The sequence below is a fragment of the Vigna radiata genome, chromosome 9 (genome assembly GCF_000741045.1).
Source record: "Vigna radiata var. radiata cultivar VC1973A chromosome 9, Vradiata_ver6, whole genome shotgun sequence".
NCBI classification, from domain to species: Eukaryota; Viridiplantae; Streptophyta; class Magnoliopsida; order Fabales; family Fabaceae; genus Vigna; species Vigna radiata.
The window spans coordinates 265,143-283,282 of NC_028359.1; the positions used below are offsets into that span (position 1 = coordinate 265,143).

The 18,140-nt window shown below is 34.3% G+C and overlaps 4 protein-coding genes across 5 annotated transcripts; 2 read left to right on the plus strand and 2 right to left on the minus strand.

The window, feature by feature from the left end:
• The first annotated feature begins 2,957 nt into the window (after nucleotides 1-2,957).
• On the plus strand, nucleotides 2,958-5,052 carry LOC106772952 (probable WRKY transcription factor 40). 2 transcript variants are annotated; one of them, XM_014659601.2, is made up of 4 exons: nucleotides 2,958-3,144; nucleotides 3,251-3,337; nucleotides 3,628-3,963; nucleotides 4,061-5,052. In XM_014659601.2, exons 1-4 carry the CDS (start codon nucleotides 3,070-3,072, stop codon nucleotides 4,514-4,516), a joined length of 954 nt encoding a protein of 317 aa, XP_014515087.1. In that variant the 5' UTR covers nucleotides 2,958-3,069; the 3' UTR covers nucleotides 4,517-5,052. The 2 variants fall into 2 exon arrangements, with proteins under 2 accessions (XP_014515087.1, XP_014515086.1); XM_014659600.2 differs by having other exon boundaries at nucleotides 2,960-3,144; nucleotides 3,248-3,337.
• A 602-nt stretch (nucleotides 5,053-5,654) lies between these two features.
• Nucleotides 5,655-10,337, minus strand: LOC106774075 (probable GMP synthase [glutamine-hydrolyzing]). The gene is made up of 5 exons (XM_014660905.2): nucleotides 9,333-10,337; nucleotides 7,170-7,227; nucleotides 6,992-7,075; nucleotides 6,633-6,774; nucleotides 5,655-6,265 (listed from the first exon to the last, which is right to left on the minus strand). Exons 1-5 carry the CDS (start codon nucleotides 9,817-9,819, stop codon nucleotides 5,894-5,896), a joined length of 1,143 nt encoding a protein of 380 aa, XP_014516391.1. The 5' UTR covers nucleotides 9,820-10,337; the 3' UTR covers nucleotides 5,655-5,893.
• A 227-nt stretch (nucleotides 10,338-10,564) lies between these two features.
• Nucleotides 10,565-13,800, plus strand: LOC106774074 (photosynthetic NDH subunit of subcomplex B 1, chloroplastic). Its single transcript, XM_014660903.2, has 6 exons — nucleotides 10,565-11,281; nucleotides 11,991-12,181; nucleotides 12,336-12,593; nucleotides 13,023-13,128; nucleotides 13,324-13,409; nucleotides 13,527-13,800. Exons 1-6 carry the CDS (start codon nucleotides 10,691-10,693, stop codon nucleotides 13,690-13,692), a joined length of 1,398 nt encoding a protein of 465 aa, XP_014516389.1. The 5' UTR covers nucleotides 10,565-10,690; the 3' UTR covers nucleotides 13,693-13,800.
• Nucleotides 13,801-13,935: 135 nt separating this feature from the next.
• LOC106774076 (phosphatidyl-N-methylethanolamine N-methyltransferase) lies at nucleotides 13,936-15,858 on the minus strand. Its single transcript, XM_014660906.2, has 2 exons — nucleotides 15,468-15,858; nucleotides 13,936-14,439 (listed from the first exon to the last, which is right to left on the minus strand). Exons 1-2 carry the CDS (start codon nucleotides 15,710-15,712, stop codon nucleotides 14,190-14,192), a joined length of 495 nt encoding a protein of 164 aa, XP_014516392.1. The 5' UTR covers nucleotides 15,713-15,858; the 3' UTR covers nucleotides 13,936-14,189.
• Between the last annotated feature and the right edge of the window lie 2,282 nt (nucleotides 15,859-18,140).

Below are 18,140 nucleotides of genomic sequence, written 5' to 3' on the forward strand. Positions count from 1 at the left end.
TGAAAAAAAAATTGAATGCAATGAAACTTTTTATACTGATTAATGGAAGAAGAAAAAGAAAGAAAGATGAATATGACGCAGCTACGTAGGGTGATGATGCAGTTTGAGGGAATGAATGAAACAGCCGACATAAGTTGACAAAGTCACATATGAATCTACGAAGTCGCTCTCGAGTCAAATAATGTGTGATTCTTCCCATTGTTTTTAGCTTTCTCTCCTTCAATTCAAAACCAAAACCACCAAAGCAGTCAAACACATTATTCTCATATCTAAAGATTGAAGGAATGGATATGTTTGTCAAGAGCATGTGTTGAGAAATAAGAGCAGAGAAAGATTTGAATTCAAAGGAGTAATTGTCTATAATTGGGTGCTGTAATTAAATGTGAAGGTGTTGGAAGAAATTTCTGGATTATGGTTTTCTGGTTTGAATTCATTGGATTGACTAATTGTCGTGGCCACACAATCCTTCACTATTATTAATTTGGTCTCTCAGTCTCTATACTTTCTAACACGTCTCTCACTTTTTACTGTTTTTATTCGATCTATCCTATGAACCTATTATTTTCCTCTTTTTCTTTTTCAAATTCAATTAATATTTTTCTTCTAAATAATTTCATATTCTTTAGGAATAAATATCAGCAGACTTTATAAATGTTACTGTTGGTTAAGAATTAAATCAGATATACTTTCTGCCGCGATTTCTTCTTTGCCAAGCGATTTTCGCGTGAAAATCGTGCATGTAGTCAATTTTTAAATGCTATTTTCTTAATGGATCATTCTATTCACTTTTTAGTTAATCCTTTTTTTAACCTTAGTTTGTGTACAAATTAATAGATATAAGCTTTGTGAGAAAAACAAAACATTTTAATATATATAATCTAAAAAAATTAAAATTAGCTATATATTATTAACAGCCAATTTGTTATTATCATTAATCACTATTATTATCACATATATAATACTTTCACTTAATTTAAATATGATTTAAGGTTGTTAATCAAAATCCTGTTCATCCAAAGCTTTTTACTGCTGCTATCTGTCTAATGCTTAAAGTTTGGATTAAATATGTTTTTGATTTTTTAATTTTTAATAAAAATTGAAATTAGTCTTTTTTTTTTAAATTTTGGCCTAATTTAGTCTCTCAACTTTAGAAATCTATGAATTTAGTCATTTCAACCAAAGTTTATTAACTTTGTTTGATGTTTCAAATGTGTTTCTCAATTAAAATTGAAACAAAAATAGGTCAAATAGTATAAACAATCCAAATGTTATCATGAAATGTGCTTGAAACAACAAATAAACCTAACAAAATTTAGTTAAAAGGATTAAATTCATACATTTTTATAGTTTGGGAACTAAATTAGGCCAAAATTTTGAAAGGTAACTAATTCTAATTTTTACTTAAAGTTATAAAACCAAAAACATATTTAACTTCTTAAATTTTTTTTTTAACAAATTAACAAATTCAACCAATAATTAAATATAATAACAACAGGTGAATTTTAAGTTTAATTTAATTTTCAAAAAACTAGTTTGTAAAATATTTATTTACATGTTATAAATTAATTTTATTTCCAATCGAAGTGAGATTTAAGTTGGAAAACGGAATAAATGGTTACTGAAGTTTTGAATGTGACAGAGCAGTGTTTGGCATAACTTTGTAGCTGAGTTTTTGGACCAGAATATAAGAGACTTTTGTATAAATTGCGTGGCAGAAGAGTGAGTGTGGGGCTTAAAGAAGAGAAGAAAGTAAAGAGTGGCCATAGAAAATAGGTTATAAATAGATGGAACGTGGAAAATGTTTGAAATGGTTACAGTGAAAACAAAGAAAGAAGGGACCACATTCAGAGCACCCACACACTACTTCGTAAGACTTAAACATAACAAATCCATATAACAAAACACTTGCCTTCGGTCAACACACAACTCTCTCCAATTTTCCTTTTTTCTATACTATTTAAAATAATTTTTACAACCATCTTATTTTTATACTGTGTTAAATAAATATAAAAATATGTTATCATACCATTATTTTATACTGTTATTTTACTCTTATATGAGGTTCAACGTACACATACACATAAATTTCCATACTGATAAAATATTATTCGGTCAAGTCCACATATTTATTTTTAGTACCACTCAACAATATTGTATGTCAAATAAATATAAAAGTATATCATAATATAAATTAAATGTAAAAGGTTTAAACCATTAATTGTTTCTATTTTCGGAAAGTTTTTCTATTTTGATCCCTATCTTATTAGAATCTTCAATTGAGTCCCTATAAATGTTAATTTCAATCAATTAAGTTTCTGTCGTTAAATTTAGTTAACATGGTTAATTTTTTTGCACAGCTAGAAAGATGACCTGTTAATTTCTATAAACGTGGTCTTTCAACTCTAAATAGGTCACATTTATAGAAATTAACACTTATAAAGACTCAATTAAAGATTCTAATAAGACGGAGATCAAAATAGAAAAACTTCCCAAAAATAAAAAACAATTAAATGATTTAAACCAATGTAAAAATATATCATAATTTCCGTTAATTTATTTATATACAAAGTAATCTTGTTCAGGTGACACATTGGCCCACTAGAAGGCAGAATTTATTATGAATTGATTTGATGAAGAGGTGTGGTTTGACTTGGAAATTTCATTCAGCTGGTCACATATATAATAATATTCTAATCTAAGAACACATGGATCCGCACGTTCTTATCTATTATGCTTCTAGTACTTCTCACACTACGTGTTAAAAGTAATAAATAATAAATAAAAAAGAACAGGAACAGGAACATGAACAGACGAACTTCACGGTCGATTAATGTTGGAGAGCATATCTATCTTTAAATAAGCAAGTGGCTTATTATTTCGCATGTGTCTCTTTCCACTCAGTTTCCTTCCTCAACTTGAGTTCCTTCTATCTAGTGCTACCTCCGCTACCTACTCTATATATATGCTTCATCTTCCTTCCACTTTCTGAAACTTTAGCCATTTATCTTCTTTCAACGTATAAACTACAAACTAAGACAAAACAAACACCTTTTTGAGTTTTCTTCAAACATGGATTGTTCATCATGGATTAACACTTCCTTGGATCTCAACATTAATCCTCACAGAGTTCATCAAGAACTTCCCGTAAGTATATATATGTCAGAAGCATTTATGGGACATGCTTTCATTCTGATTATAGTTTGATATACATGGAAGCAATTCATTCATTGTGGTGTGTTGATTTCAGAAGGAGGTAGAAAGCAAGCTTTTTTCTTTGGGAATGCCCAAGTTTAACGTGGAAGAATGTTGGGAATCCAAAAGACCCATCAAAGATGAGGTTAGTTCACCCGTTGTTTCTTCTTTAACTTCCTTCAAGATCCTTTATTGATAGTTAGTTTGAAACGAAACCGTGATCTTATTTATATATATTTTGAAGATTTATAGAGTTTTGAAAAGAAGAAACAGATTAAAAAAGGTGTCGAATTCGTGAATTAAAAGTAAAAGTAGGACATGAAAAGAAAACAGAAGTGTTTATTTGATGATGTTCCCTGAGACAAAGATCCGGGTCTTGAGGATGAAATTCTGTGAATGGTTCTAACATGGATGATGTTATTGGCGACATTTCAGTCTAACAGTGACTTGGAGGAGGAACTGAAGCGGGTGACAGCAGAAAACAAGAAGTTGGCTGAGATGCTGTCGGTGGTGTGTGAGAACTACAACACTTTGCGAAGCCATTTGATGGAATATACGAGGAAAAATGGTGAAAAAGAGACCAGCCCGACATCAAAGAAAAGGAAGTCTGAAAGCAGCAACAACAATAGTATTTGTGTGATGGGAACTAACAATGGAAACTCCGAGAGCAGCTCCACTGATGAAGAATCTTGCAAGAAACCGAGGGAAGAAACCATGAAACCAAAAATTTCAAGAGTTTATGTCAGGACCGAAGCATCTGACACCACCCTTGTAAGACTCTTTAGATTCATTTCCTATTAGGCATAGCTAATAGCATGAAATATTAGGAGTAACTGTTTGACAGGTTTTTCATTGTATGTGGTTTCAGATTGTGAAAGATGGGTACCAGTGGAGGAAATATGGGCAAAAAGTGACCAGAGATAACCCTTGTCCAAGAGCATATTTCAAATGCTCATTTGCTCCAAGCTGCCCTGTAAAAAAGAAGGTGCAAAGAAGTGTGGATGATCAATCTGTTCTGGTGGCTACTTATGAAGGGGAGCACAACCATCCCCAAGCTTCTTCACAAATGGAGGCAACATCAGGTTCTGGGCGTAGTGTGACCCTTGCTTCAGTGCCTTGTGCAGCTGCCACTCCAACACTCGTTACCCTTGACTTGACAAAATCTAAGGGCAGCAACGATTCCAAGAGCACGAAAACTAAAGTAGATACACCTAAAGTGCAGCAGGTTTTGGTGGAACAGATGGCAACTTCTTTGACCACGGATCCTAATTTCAGAGCAGCACTTGTTGCTGCCATCTCAGGAAGATTGATGCACAATAATTGAATGGAAGTTTTGGTTGGTGTGGCTAATTTAGTGTCAATGTTTAAGTATATTCCATAAAATGGAGATCATTCTTTAGAGCATAGGATCTCTCTGTGTAAATACAACATGGAAGGCTCATACATCTTTGATCCTTCAAGTGGAAATAAAGTTCCGCAAAGGATAAGCATGTTGAGCTGATTGAACAACAGAAAAATCAAGCTCTGCACACCCATCTGCCTCATGATGATGGCAAAGATTTAGCAAGCCTTTTTTGGCCAATATATCTGGGTTACCTCCGAGTAGGTTGTAGCGAACTTTCTCTGAAAGGTAATTTCAGCGCATCTCTACGGATTTTGAATTTCTCCTCTTTATTTTTCCACCATTCGATGTCTGGCAAGCCAACCCTATCTCTCGATGTTTAACTGTACAGACTCAAGATCCTAGTACTCGTTTTAGAATTGTATTTCGAGAACTTGTCTTACATGTCGATCAAGTATTGTAAGTGATAGTTTGTAACTCGAAACATTGAGGAATGAAAAAGAAAATCTGCATGATTAGACTTTGGACTATGATTGATATTGTTTAGCAATGATTCCTAATAATTGAATTTGAAATCGATTCAGTTTTAGACTCATTTAAATTTAAATTGATCATATAGTTCTCATAACACACTCTATAAAAGGTCATTTATACAAAGGATAAAAACTTAATTTTGAGATTCTCAGAAGTATCTCTGCTGGTGTGCGATGCTACTCAAACAACAGTGTACCAAGCACAGAAGACTGTTTCGGATGAAGCTGTTGGGGGTTTCAAATTTGAATAAAATATGGTAAAGAATTATTATGGGTAACAAGGATTTCAAATGTGATTTTGAAACATCTTAGTGAAAGTCTTGAGCTTACCAAGGCAATATTTTAAAAGTCTGATTTCCTGAAATTAGGTAGTGGGTAGAGTAATAGGTACTGCAGACAATGGTGAAGTGTTCAAAGATTAGTTAAAAAAAGTCCAGCACTGTCCCTTGATGACCACTGACCAAGTAGGTAATGCAGGGCATAGTTGACGGTAAGACGGCGAAGACTTGGAAAGTAAAGTGCCAAAGATATGGTCCCTATCACAGGATAAAAACCTAAAAGGAACTATTCATGGCCACAAAATAAAATAAAGGGAAAGTGTAGACAATTGCAAATACGGCTACTTAATATCTTTAATACACAAGAATTTGAAGAAATGCCAAAGGTCATTTACTCATTTTTCTCTTCAAATACAACTAAGCCTTCTGGCTAATTCATTCACATATGTATCGATTTTGTACACTCCACAATCTACTCATCTCCCCTTACAACTACTTGATTAACCACCAGATGATCATTTTAACCAAAGCCATTTGTTCATTTAGTACTACTTAGAGGAGAAGTTCATTTTGTTCACAGCCAGTAACAGGCCTACATCGGTTGTCTCGTCGTTTGGCTTGTCTTTGAGCTTGGAGTTGAGAGAGCTTTCGTTGGCCATGGCTTCTGCATTGGAGGTACACTCCTTGAATCTGAAGCAACTGATAAGATGGTCATTTGTTAGGCCAGCCACTTGCATGAAAGTGTAGATGACTGTTGGTCCAACACTCCTGAAACCTCTCTTTACAAGGTCTTTACTTATGACTTCAGCTTTCGGAGATTTCACAGGTACCTGACGTGAGTACCTGAATTGGCTAACTATAGGCTTGTGGTTAACAAAGTTCCAAATAAATGTGTCAAAAGATCCAAACTCTTCAATTACCTGTGTATGAAAAAATATACAGTTAAAAGACAAAATAAGTAAAACCCCCACAGTTTGACACTTATAAATAAACTATGGAAAAATCATGATACCACCGCCCCTTAAAACAAGTTGATTTGAGGATTTGTCTTTCTTTTTCCCAAGTCTTCTTTTGATAATATTCGTCTGTGGGTCAGAAAGCAGGTTTATTTCGTTTTTCTTAATATATTCCAAGGTAGGTAGCAGAAAAGTTTGAAAATTAAGGTAAGTGTATGGGTTGCTTCACTTAAGCAAGAGCCTTTTTGGTTCAGAAAATATTATAAAGACATTGAAATTGCAAGTTTCACACACAAGAGTGGAAAAATAAAGCTGTCAGAGAGGTGTTCACCTTACACATCAGACGTGCATTTTCAATTATTGATCGCAACCTGAGTTCTGATAACAATGAGTTGGCAGGACTTCCTGGTGCAGCTATCTTTTTCTCATTCATTCTAGAAACTGCACTAGGATCAAAATCCAAAAAGACTTCCCTGTGTTCATGAATACGCTATAACAGTTAATCCAAACATTATTAGTGCATATTCCACACAAAAGATCTTCTGAATCAATAAAAAACAAAATGAAGCACGGAAGGGAAATATAATGAGCCAATTATTTAATGAGCAACCTTTTCTGAAGTGTATCTTCAAGATGCCAATAACATATTTAAATCCAGAAAATATATTTAAAAGAAAAATATATCAATACCGAAATAGCTGCCTTTTGTTAAGAATAGTAGGCCACGTAAGCTCAGCCAAGGCTCCAGAGAAGCTAAGCAACTCAAACAGTTTCCTGCAAAAACCAAATTTCAGCATTGAGACAGTTTCAGAGTGGAAGTTGAAAACAAAACAGAAGACTGTACCCTCAACCAAGCAAACCCACGTACCTGTCGTCATGAACAGGAACTCCCCACTCGTTGTCATGAAAAGCAACATAGCATGCCTCTGAAACAAAACACTAGTTAGAAATAAAAAATGAAAAATAAATTTGCAATTATATGCCACTGTACCATTTTTCCTATAGAAAATTCAAACTCCAAAGTTTAAACATTCTATTTATCCTCGCAATCTAGGCTGTCACAGGTACTGGAATAGCAATCAAGAAAACCAAGGCATATGCATTCACTTAAATTCGGAGGCAATAGTATATAATGTCTAGCCATTTCATAGAAATATGTTATGTGCAAAATTTTCACTTCAGTGATGGATGTTTTAGTCTTGAAGAATGAACGAAATTTAGTGATGCTAACAGGCAATAGAGTTCATCTAACCCCCTCTATTTTACCAAATTCATGGGAAAAACGAGCAATAGTAACTACTGTCTACTCCGCTCCAACACAAACAGTTTAAACCATCTTAGAGTTTTGTGGTAAGGACAGGGTGCTAAATTCCATAGCTATAAGAAAGAGAAGGTAAGGTAAGGAAAGGAAAAGCCTTTCATGCTATGAAACACCGACATGAACCATGACACGGGTACAGCAAAAATGCTAAACATTGTAGGACACAAGTATGACACACATAAGGAGTATATTAGGTGGGAGCATGTCCTTAACGAGAGAAAGGAATCATTGATCATACAACCATAAATGGATGGTCAAGATTATTTCTAAGCAAAACAATCTCAACCATCCATACATAGTTATAAAATCAAATATGAGCTTCATAATTCATATTCAAGACTGAAATTATGCAAAAAGTTTCCTAAACAAACTTTTCATGGTAAAACTATATATGTAAAAATAAAGTTTAAGACAATGTGCCCATGCGGGATCTGAGCTGAATAAATCAACTTTTAAATTGGAAACTTGAGAGACGTGAGTTAGATGAGCTGTCAATCTGTCATACAAGTGTCCCGTAACAAACACTTGTCCCACGTGCATAAATAGCACCAAATGGAGTATTTATACTTAAAGTTTGCATGCAATCCGTGAGACATTGAAAGAATGTAGGAGAGGGCGACCAGAGCTCTGGGAGATAATCTGTAGCATCATAAATTGAGTATCCAAAGTTTCCTTTAAGTGTTCAAGAGAAGGACACAAAAGTCATGGATAAGGCCGAGCAACCATAACCCGAGTTATACAAGAAAAAAACTACTACAACCCTAGTGCAGAATTTAAACAGAAACCCCAATTCTAACAAATTACAAACTTTAACCATTCACCACTATGTAAGCCAAGCCATTCATTAAAGTATCTTCATGTTGTCAACTATGCGTGAACATGAAATTGTTTATGAATTTACTAGCTGTACTTATTATTGTTTTACATAAAAGAAATGTACTGCTACATAATTGTTTTAAATTTAATGTGTATGAAAAATGTGAGGAAATCTACATGAGTAACACATGTTTCCTTTGTCAAGAAAATTGTTGGATCCTAAATCAACTAGAAATATGATCAAATTATAAGTATACAAGTAGGTGTAAACCTCATCTCAGTGTATACTTTTGTGAGATTGACTTAGACCTGAAATCTACTTTATAAAATGGTATTAGAGTCTATCTTATCAAGGTTTTTGAGTCTATCATGCCACTTACTATTGGATCACCTACGGATATCTGATCTTAATCTGATGTTTTAGTCCTCGGCATGGGAGGTTGTGTTAGAATCTCATATCAACTAGAAATATGACCTATCAAAATTAGGAATGTATCTTGACATTGACATATGCAAGCAGTCATCCACAGAAAGGACAAAATTCTACAATATTTCTGAGTCAAATGACTAGTTAACTAGCTGAACTGCTAAATGACGAGGTGGCTTACTAAAGCTTAAAAGACAGGAAAATTCCTAAAAACAACATGCTTACTTTCCTATCCTGAAATTTCTCACTTTGTATAATGCGGCCAATTACAAGTTTACAAGCAAATGCAGCTTTTGAAACATATTTCTATTCACTTTCCCCACTCATACAAAGGGGAATACACCGCAAAGATGGCACGGTAAACATCAACACAAATCCATCTCAGTTTCCAAATTCACACTCACCTAAAAATCAAGACAGCAATGTCAAACCCAACAATAGATCAAACAAATAAGGAACAAAGATACCTGTATTTGGTGTAACCCAAGCACACCGTTTCTTGCCCTCCAAGCTATCACTCAAATCGACATCATCAGAACCACCCACATTGTCACTACTCACCTTCTCCGCCTTGGGACCACACTGCTTCTTCCTCAACTGCACACTAACCCGACGAGCCACCTTCCCGCTTGACGACGCGCCGCTACTGTGAGTGGAGGAATCCGTCGACGACGCGTCGGAGGAGTACGAAGCGTTCATCGAAGACAGGTTTTTCAGCACGGCCTGGTGACGCTCCTGCCGCCGCAAAATAAACGGTGGAGGAGCAGAGATGCATTGCGGTGGCGCATTTGAAAGCGCCACCGGCTTCTTCTCTGTCTCCGGCGTCAATTTCTTCACCGGCTTGCGTCCTTCGACTGCGGGGCGGACTTTGTTGCCTGCCGGGACGAGCACTGGACGCGCGTCGGGGTCGGCGACCGTGACGTTCATGGATCGGACTCTGGGTGGGCCCGACATTGCAAACCCTGCACTCAAAAACCCTTCTTCTCGACCTCACTCTCAGGTCAATGCCGAATTCGAAATTCAAAATTTAAACTTTCTCAAACAGAATAAAAAAAGCTATTTGTTTTTCGATGAGTAAAGTCTTGGGATTTTGAATTTTGAGTATGGGATTTCAATTCCAATGCAATACAAAACCAAACCCTAGAGGGAGTGAGAACTCCTACAGCTGCTTCGTGCTGATAACTACTCGCTCTCTCTTACTGAAAAAGGTAGAAACTTTAGATTGCAATGTTTGTGTGGTTCGGTCATGGAAGCTGAGATGGGAGTGTAGAGTGCTGAGAAAGTTGCGGAGAAAAGTAAGAGAGTGAGAGAAAGTTAATGGGTGGGAGAATTTTTTTTTTTTTGTGAATGGAAATTTCTGATGGTAAGTTGGTGGTGAAAGCAACGAATCCAAAGGAGCGTGTTGTGCGAGAGAAAGAGACGGAGGGAGAGGAAAGTTGAAGGGTCACCATTCAGGGAGTGACACGTAGGAAAGAGAAATTTGCGACAGTAGGACACTTTTGTCGGACTCTTAATTGTTGATTCATCTGTGCCTGCTGAGGGTGAAATGGGAGATTGGCACCCTTTGCCGCTGTTTATGTATGTTTCTTAACATTAAAACGACAACCATTGGTGTCGTCGTTCGATAGCAGCCAGCAGAAGAAGATTGGTGGGGATAACAATAAGGTGCACACACAGAAAAAGAAAAAGGGTATCAAAAGATGGGACCCACTTATCCAACGCTTTTCCACACATTCGAACCAGAGCTAAACTCTAATCTATGAAATAACTTGTAGCATCCGTTCAGTACGACAACGGCAAAAGTGTAGCAATTTTGAAAAGCTCAATGGCTGCAACTTATTACAACCTGCAAAGTCCGAAAACTTTCCCAAATCTTCTTAGGAACCTACCTTCCATTCCTTCCAGTCATGTCTCACTGTTGGGTTCATTGGACTATCCGTTTCATTGTTCCACTAGAAGAGGGTACCATGTTGAGGCCAATGCTAAGAAGAAGAATCCTTGGTTAGACCCTTTTGATGATGGGGATGACCCTGAGATGGAGACTGGTTCCTTGTTTGCAAACGGGTTGCAGGAGGAGGATCCTAGGCCACCAGATGACCCTGACAACCCTTATGGATTTTTGAAGTTCCCTTCTGGATATGCTGTGGAGGTAGCGTCCCTTGCATTGAAAGTGAGAGGGGATGTGAGGAGATGCTGTTGTGTGATACCTGGTGGGGTTTATGAGAATCTCTTGTTCTTTCCAGCAATTCAGCTGATAAAGAACAGGTATCCTGGTGTTCAGATTGATGTGGTGGCGACCGAGAGGGGGAAGCAGACCTATGAAATGAATAAGAATGTTAGGTGGGCAAATGTCTATGACCCTGAAGATGATTTTCCAGAGCCTGCTGAGTATGCTGATATGATTGGAGTTCTAAAGGTTGGCCACAATTTATATTCTCTAAATATCTTTTGTGAATCAACAACTTTTAATGGTCCTAACGATGGTTGATCCATATTGCCAAAAGTAATGATGACATGACCCCTTTCTATATGCATATGCAGATATAGAAAAAAAAGAAGCAAGTTAATTATCATCTCAGGATTAGATTATGGGTGAAATGAAACTATTTGTGAATAAAATTACACGTCACTCTATCAGACAGCAAAAGCTGGGATTTACAGGTTTATGTCGCAAAATTGTGATAATTTTATAGACAAATACAGGATTCGGATTTTAGATTGCCTTCCCCAACGTCAAGAAGCTTAAAGAACACGCTATCTTGATTGAATTCTAACGAAATTTGCAGCTGCTCGGGCTTGGTGTACAAATACAGCAACCAAATCTAACAATTCGGCTGCATTTGCATGCTACTTCCTAAGAGTCTCTTCAATTCAAAAACTTAATTTCAGTTCTAAACGATTTTTTTAGTGAATCTCTTCAATGATTATCTCCTACAATTTAAAAACTTCACTATTTTTCACTCAAGAACTCTTTTTGACTTCAAAAATTGTATTTTTAATGGTTAAGCAACCTTGGTCGTTTTAATTATATAAGAGGAACTTCTGCAAAAATTCATTTCTTCCAATGGTATTCTTAAGTTGATTTGTTTTAAAAACTAACGTAAGTTGCTGCATTCTGCTCCCAGAATAGGTACTATGACATGGTCTTAAGCACCAAATTGGCTGGCCTCGGCCATGCAGCATTTTTGTTTATGACAACCGCCAGAGATAGAGTTAGCTACGTCTACCCAAATGTGAATGCTGCAGGAGCCGGATTACTTTTATCTGAAACATTTGTACCAGATAGTTTAAATCTCTCAGATGGAGGGTATCATATGTGAGTAAGTTTATATAGTACCATACAAATACCTTTATACTGGGGTGGATTTTGGTGCCCTTGGTTAAACTTAAAAATTAAAAATAATATTGAACTGAATTGAAGTTTTTGGGTCATACAACTGAGAACGTTTTCAATGAGTATGCTGAACTAGGTATCATCAGATGGTTGACTGGCTGGGAAAACCATTTCGAGACCTTCCACAACAAGCAGTGCCACCCCTTAGGGTGTCAATCTCAAGGAAGCTGAAGGAGGTTGTGGAGGCAAAATACGAAAAAGCAGGTGTGAAAAAAGGAAAGTATGTTGTAATTCACGGGATAAAATCAGATTCAAAGGCATCTATGCAGTCTAGGGGTGATCCTGATAGCTTGCTACCCATTGAAGTATGGGCTGAAATTGCTGACGTTATAAGGTATGTCATGCTACCAAATGGAATTCGTGTTGAACTGGACTCAAGGAAAATGATTGCTTCACACCAATAATTACCATTTGAAAATTTATTGAAAGTGTAAAATGATCTTAAAAAAAGTGAACTTCTTTATTTATAAAAAAAAAAAAAGAGAGAGAGTGAATGACACTGAAGTATAATGTCATCAAATGGATGCAAATTCTTTGTGGGATGTCAAAGTATCATTCTCCTCCTGATCTCAATCTAACACCGTGGAACATTCTTTTGGACTTGTGTTACTTATTGTTTCTTAATGTATAAGACTCGATGACAGCCAGTAAAGTGGTATCATTCTTAATAATGTTCAATAAGTAAGTTCTCTGGTATAGTTTTTTGCTTGCTTTCTATCATTGCATGGTATGAATGTTACTGACAATATTTTGAGTGTGACAGGGATGTTACGCCACTTTTTGTCATTCCTCATGAAAAGGAAAGGGAAAATGTGGAGGAAAACTTCGATGAAGATGCTTCTATTGTCTTCATCACCACCCCTGGACAGGTACCCAAATTTCTTCTGGTTATTTTGCAAGCACCAAACATATGAAAAAAAAATCTACATAGTTAAAAAATGCCAACATGTAACAATGAAATAGTATGTCAATAAATTATGAAACAAGAATCAAGGGACAAAGCAATGAGTTTTGGAATCTTCACTCATACTAATTGTATTTCCCTCTTTGGTTGTTTTCTTCAGTTGGCTGCTATTATTAATGACTCAGCTGGAGTGATAGCTACAAACACAGCTGCCATTCAACTTGCAAGTGCACGCGACAAACCTTGGTAGTTTTATCATTCAAATAAATTATAATGTCTTTGTTAATAAGCCTTGAAGGAATCATGCAACACAGAATCGGATCATTTGAATAATAGACCTGTTTTGTTCCTCTTATTGTGCAGTATTGCACTATTTTGCTCTGAAGAGATGGGAAACAAGTTTGTTCCGCAGGCTGAAGAGAAGAAATGCACTATAATATCATCCAAGACAGGAAAGTTAATAGATATTGATGTTGAGGCCATAAAAACAGCAGTTCAAACATTCAATTTGGCTCCAGTTTTAGTATAGTGAAAGAGAGAAAAGGGGGAGTGTTCTGTACTTCTGGTTAAGGGATTATATTAACTGTTTTTTTTTTAATTAATAAAGACAAATGTATATCTACATAGTTATGGTTCAGTTCGTGTTCTGAATGAGAAAATAGAACTGAAAGTGAAAGTCAAAACATTTGTAAAAATTTGGGTTGAGAAAACAGTGAAAGACAGAAATAAAACTATGGAAAAACAAAAAGATAAATCCTTTTCTTCTTTGATCCACACACAAAAAAGAAAAACCCTTAATCATAGCATTCATTAAAGTTAATCACTTAACGCCATGGCTTGTTTGAATGCATGTGTCATGATAACCAGAAAGAAGTTTTGCAGTTCCTTAGAAATAGTTTGATGGAATCAGAACATACAAATAGATACGTTCATTCCAGAGCTGTGGAAAGAAACGGCAGCATTCAAGAATTTGGAGTTTCAGGTGCTGCCAAGTCCTCAAGTTCTTTCTAACCTACTGAAATTCAATCAGAGGAGTGGCTTGGCACGAGTAGATGGATCTTCCTTTGATTCCACTTGCATCATAAACACGTAACCTAAAACCCAAAGGAGAATGTATTGAAAAGGAACCCAAGATAGGCATGCAAGAAGACTCATAATGCTGCCAACGTATTGAGGATCTTTGATGACACCAAAAGGGAACTCAGTAACCCAGGGAATATGTTTTCCAAAACGTACACCATAGTATGTGCCAGCCTCACCCAGTAGCTGATAAACCCTGTTATTTGACAATGTTATCATTATGCACAGACAACCTTAAAAGCAATAAAGTCAAGTAACTGCACTCCCTAATTAGAAGTAAGGCACACACAGGGATAAAAACATTAAGGCTCATGAGAACAAGCTAGAAATGATAGGGGGAACAAGCTAGAAAATTCTAAAAGTATTTCATCAGAAAACCTGCCATTCCTCCCACTATTTCTACATTTATTATTTCATCCAGGGAAATTAATTCGTAAACCAGTATTTCATCTATTGGATTCACAATTTGTAAAACACAGCCATTTATTTTAACATTTTTATGAATCACACACAGGAGTTTTTTGTTTTCTAGTTTCCATGATGAGACTTAGCAATGAAAACATGCCTTTTGCAGTCATGATATGCTTATCCACAGAATATGTTTAACTCTGGTTTCTGCGAAGCTATAGTCACCCCAACAGAGACATCACAACTTCATACCACAGCATGATACAAGATTTGTTAGGACGAGATTTTCCACGAGGACGTCTTGTTGGAAACATAAAATGAGTTTCTTCATAAACCAATTTTAACTTAAAGACAAACTAATTTCAGATTTTATTCTTATTTTGTTAAGCACAAACACACAAAGCAAAATAAACACTGCAAAAGTGGGAGACTGACAAAACTTTAGAAGTATGGAATTCATCACCGTACGTTTGATTGCAGTTAGAGGGTTCAATTCAAAAGTACTTTAACTCAAGAAAGTACAAAATTTTCTTTCTTTCCTTTGGTTTCCTGGAATTCCGAGAAGTACTTTTCCAACTTCAATCCAAAGGTGGCCTAAAACAACCTCTTTTTTCTAAAAGCCAACAAAGATCATCGAACTCTCCTCATACTATCAAATAAACAACAAAGTTAAAAAAAAAAAATGCTTCATTTCAGCATCCAATAATATAGGAAGATAAAGGAAGCAACTTGATAAACCCCAGTATAAGATCCAGAAAGTTGCAACATACCCAGAAAAAAAAAAAAAACCGGGAATAAGATGAAAGAGAGGCAAACCTGAAGTTTAGGAATTGGCCAAAAGCAAAGAGGGGCCAAAAGTATAATGGAGGAGGCCAATGAAATGAAGAGACAGAAAAGAGGGAGATGAACTGAACGAGCTTCAAGAAATGAGCAACGTGAGCCATAACTTTAGAAGGGTCTCTGCCTCTACCACACAGCTCCACCCATGATTGGGGCCAATTCCAGAGACAGTAATAGAACGGAAACGGTGACAACAATCCGATAGCCGCCGCTATTCCCATAACTCTGCAGATCCTCTTTTTCGGAAACTCAGCTTCTTCACTTCTCGTATGCTGTCTTTTTCTTGCTTCTCACCAACCCGTAACACAAACACTGTCCATGTTTTTTTTTTGTTGGTCCAAAATAATAATGATTTTGAAATTGATTTCTAGCAAGATTTGTGTGGGTGTAAAAGAAAAACAACATTAAATGAATGATAAACTATATATATATATAGATTGATTGTAAGAATTATATTTCTGTTTAAATTTCTATTCCTTTATAAATTTTGGTTTTGTTGCGTGATATATGATTTTTGTTATTACATCTATTTTTTAGTGACCTGTACACTAAATTCAGATTATTGATTAAATTTAATTTAATTAAATTGCAACAATTTCACTCAAGTTTAATTAAATTAAATAGTTTATTTTATAAAATAATTTACATAAACAAATTGTGCTTACATTATATGATTTCATTGCAAATAAGTCATGCTTGCATGACAAGATTTTCAATTTTTCAAAATGAAGTTGTGTTTGACCTTTTATGTGATTGCAAAAGCTCAGAGGCCCAACATCACTTTGTTTAACCTAATCTCAATTTTGTTATTCAAATTCAATTTGTTGGTATGAAAAACATCAATGTTAATCATGTGATTAAAATTGAAAATTTACATAATTAGTAAAGACTTAACCATATACATATACTTTTTTTAAAAAAATTGTCCATATTTATAATATTTCAACGAAATTACACTACTTTTAATAAATTTATCTGGTTATCTTATTTTGAGAAGACGTTGAGAAAGAGATGAAACAAACTAAGATAATATTATAGGTAAAAACTTGTTTTTAACTAATCCTCAATATTTAAAAAAAAAAATATATATATATATATATATATATATATATGAACTAAGTTTTTTTAATAAGTAATAATAACAAGAGTTAAATATGTTTTTATCCCTTAACTTTCAGTAAAAATTAGAATTAATCCCTCTTTAAAACTTTGGCATAATTTAGTTCTCCAACTTTAGAGATGTATGAATTTAGTCTTTTTAACCAAAATTTATTAACTTTATTTGATGTTTCAAAAGAGTTTCTCAGTTAAGATCGAAGCAAAACTGTATCAAATAGTGTAAACAATTCAAATGCTATCATAAAACATACTTGAAACATCAAATAAACCTAACAAAATTTAGTTAAAATGATTAAATTCATAGATATGAGAGATTTAATTACGCCAAAACTTTGAAGAAAAACTAATTTATTTTCCCTCAAAACATATTTAACCTTAATAATAAATATTACGCTTAAGTATTCATACAAAGTAAAAACATTAATTTCTAAAGTTAAAGAATTAAAAAGTATAAGGAAGAAAACAAATTCAAAACTAAAATATTAATGATGGGTTGGTAGTGGAATCTATATCTCTTATAAAACCCAATTCCCATCACTACATTGGCCTATGTAAAATCGACACCACATCACCCTTTTTTGTACTATTTGACTTCTTTAACTATGTTATAATGAGTATATAGTAAAATAAGAATGATAATATATACTGTGAATATTTGCATAATAGATAAATAATAATTTCTTCTGGTAAAAGTATATTACAAATAAAAATAAAAATAAAAGCACACAATAAAATAAAAACATATGATAAATTTAATATGGTTTGATATTTGAAATCTACATCCACGAATACTTAACAATTATTATTTAAAAAATTAATTTTTTTATAATTGTCTTTTAAATTTACACCAACCTCTCTTTTCAACACATAAATCAATGCAAAATAAAAGACTCCACGATAATAACTAGGAGAGTTTCTTGATGCAGGCAATTGATTCAACCATAGTCATTTAATATAAAAACTATATAAAACATAAAAATAAAAAACGATATATAAGTCCTTGAATATAAAAACTAAATTATTAATTGATATTCCAAGTGATGAAAAAAAGAAAAATAATTAATATGGGTTAATATTTCAGAAAAATAATAAATAACGAACTAGAATTTACAAAAAGCTCTTCTCATTTAATTTAAAATGCTCTAACTAAAAATATTAAGAATCATGATAAAGTACTTTTAATTAAAAGAATATATTTATTACTCCATAATTAATCCATGACTGATGTCAAAGCAGCATAACATTGTTAATAGTTTATATGCATGTGGACGAGAAAACCAATTATTTGAGAGCACGTAAATAAAGTGTATGAATATGAATATTATTATAACTTAAGCATTTTGCTTTTGTTAACATTTTTTTACTGGATGACGATATTTTAATAATATTTTTTTGACAATATTTTAATATTATCTATGTGTTATTTTGTGATTGATCTAAAATTATTCCACAATCAATAATAATAGATAATGATATTTAGACATCATTTTTTTGACAACATTTGAACATTGATTACGTGTCAATCTGTGA

Coding starts and splice junctions, on each gene's coding strand:
- LOC106772952 (XM_014659600.2), top strand. CDS start 3,070: ATGGATTGTTCATCATGGATTAACACTTCCTTGGATCTCAACATTAAT. Junction 3,145..3,247: donor GAGTTCATCAAGAACTTCCC/GTAAGTATATAT, acceptor TGTTGATTTCAG/AAGGAGGTAGAAAGCAAGCT. Junction 3,338..3,627: donor AAAGACCCATCAAAGATGAG/GTTAGTTCACCC, acceptor GCGACATTTCAG/TCTAACAGTGACTTGGAGGA.
- LOC106774074 (XM_014660903.2), top strand. CDS start 10,691: ATGGCTGCAACTTATTACAACCTGCAAAGTCCGAAAACTTTCCCAAAT. Junction 12,594..13,022: donor GAAATTGCTGACGTTATAAG/GTATGTCATGCT, acceptor TGAGTGTGACAG/GGATGTTACGCCACTTTTTG. Junction 13,129..13,323: donor TCATCACCACCCCTGGACAG/GTACCCAAATTT, acceptor TGTTTTCTTCAG/TTGGCTGCTATTATTAATGA.
- LOC106774076 (XM_014660906.2), bottom strand. CDS start 15,712: ATGGGAATAGCGGCGGCTATCGGATTGTTGTCACCGTTTCCGTTCTAT. Junction 14,440..15,467: donor GGCCAATTCCTAAACTTCAG/GTTTGCCTCTCT, acceptor GTCAAATAACAG/GGTTTATCAGCTACTGGGTG.
- LOC106774075 (XM_014660905.2), bottom strand. CDS start 9,819: ATGTCGGGCCCACCCAGAGTCCGATCCATGAACGTCACGGTCGCCGAC. Junction 7,076..7,169: donor GTTCCTGTTCATGACGACAG/GTACGTGGGTTT, acceptor TGGTTTTTGCAG/GAAACTGTTTGAGTTGCTTA. Junction 6,775..6,991: donor AACAAAAGGCAGCTATTTCG/GTATTGATATAT, acceptor TCATGAACACAG/GGAAGTCTTTTTGGATTTTG.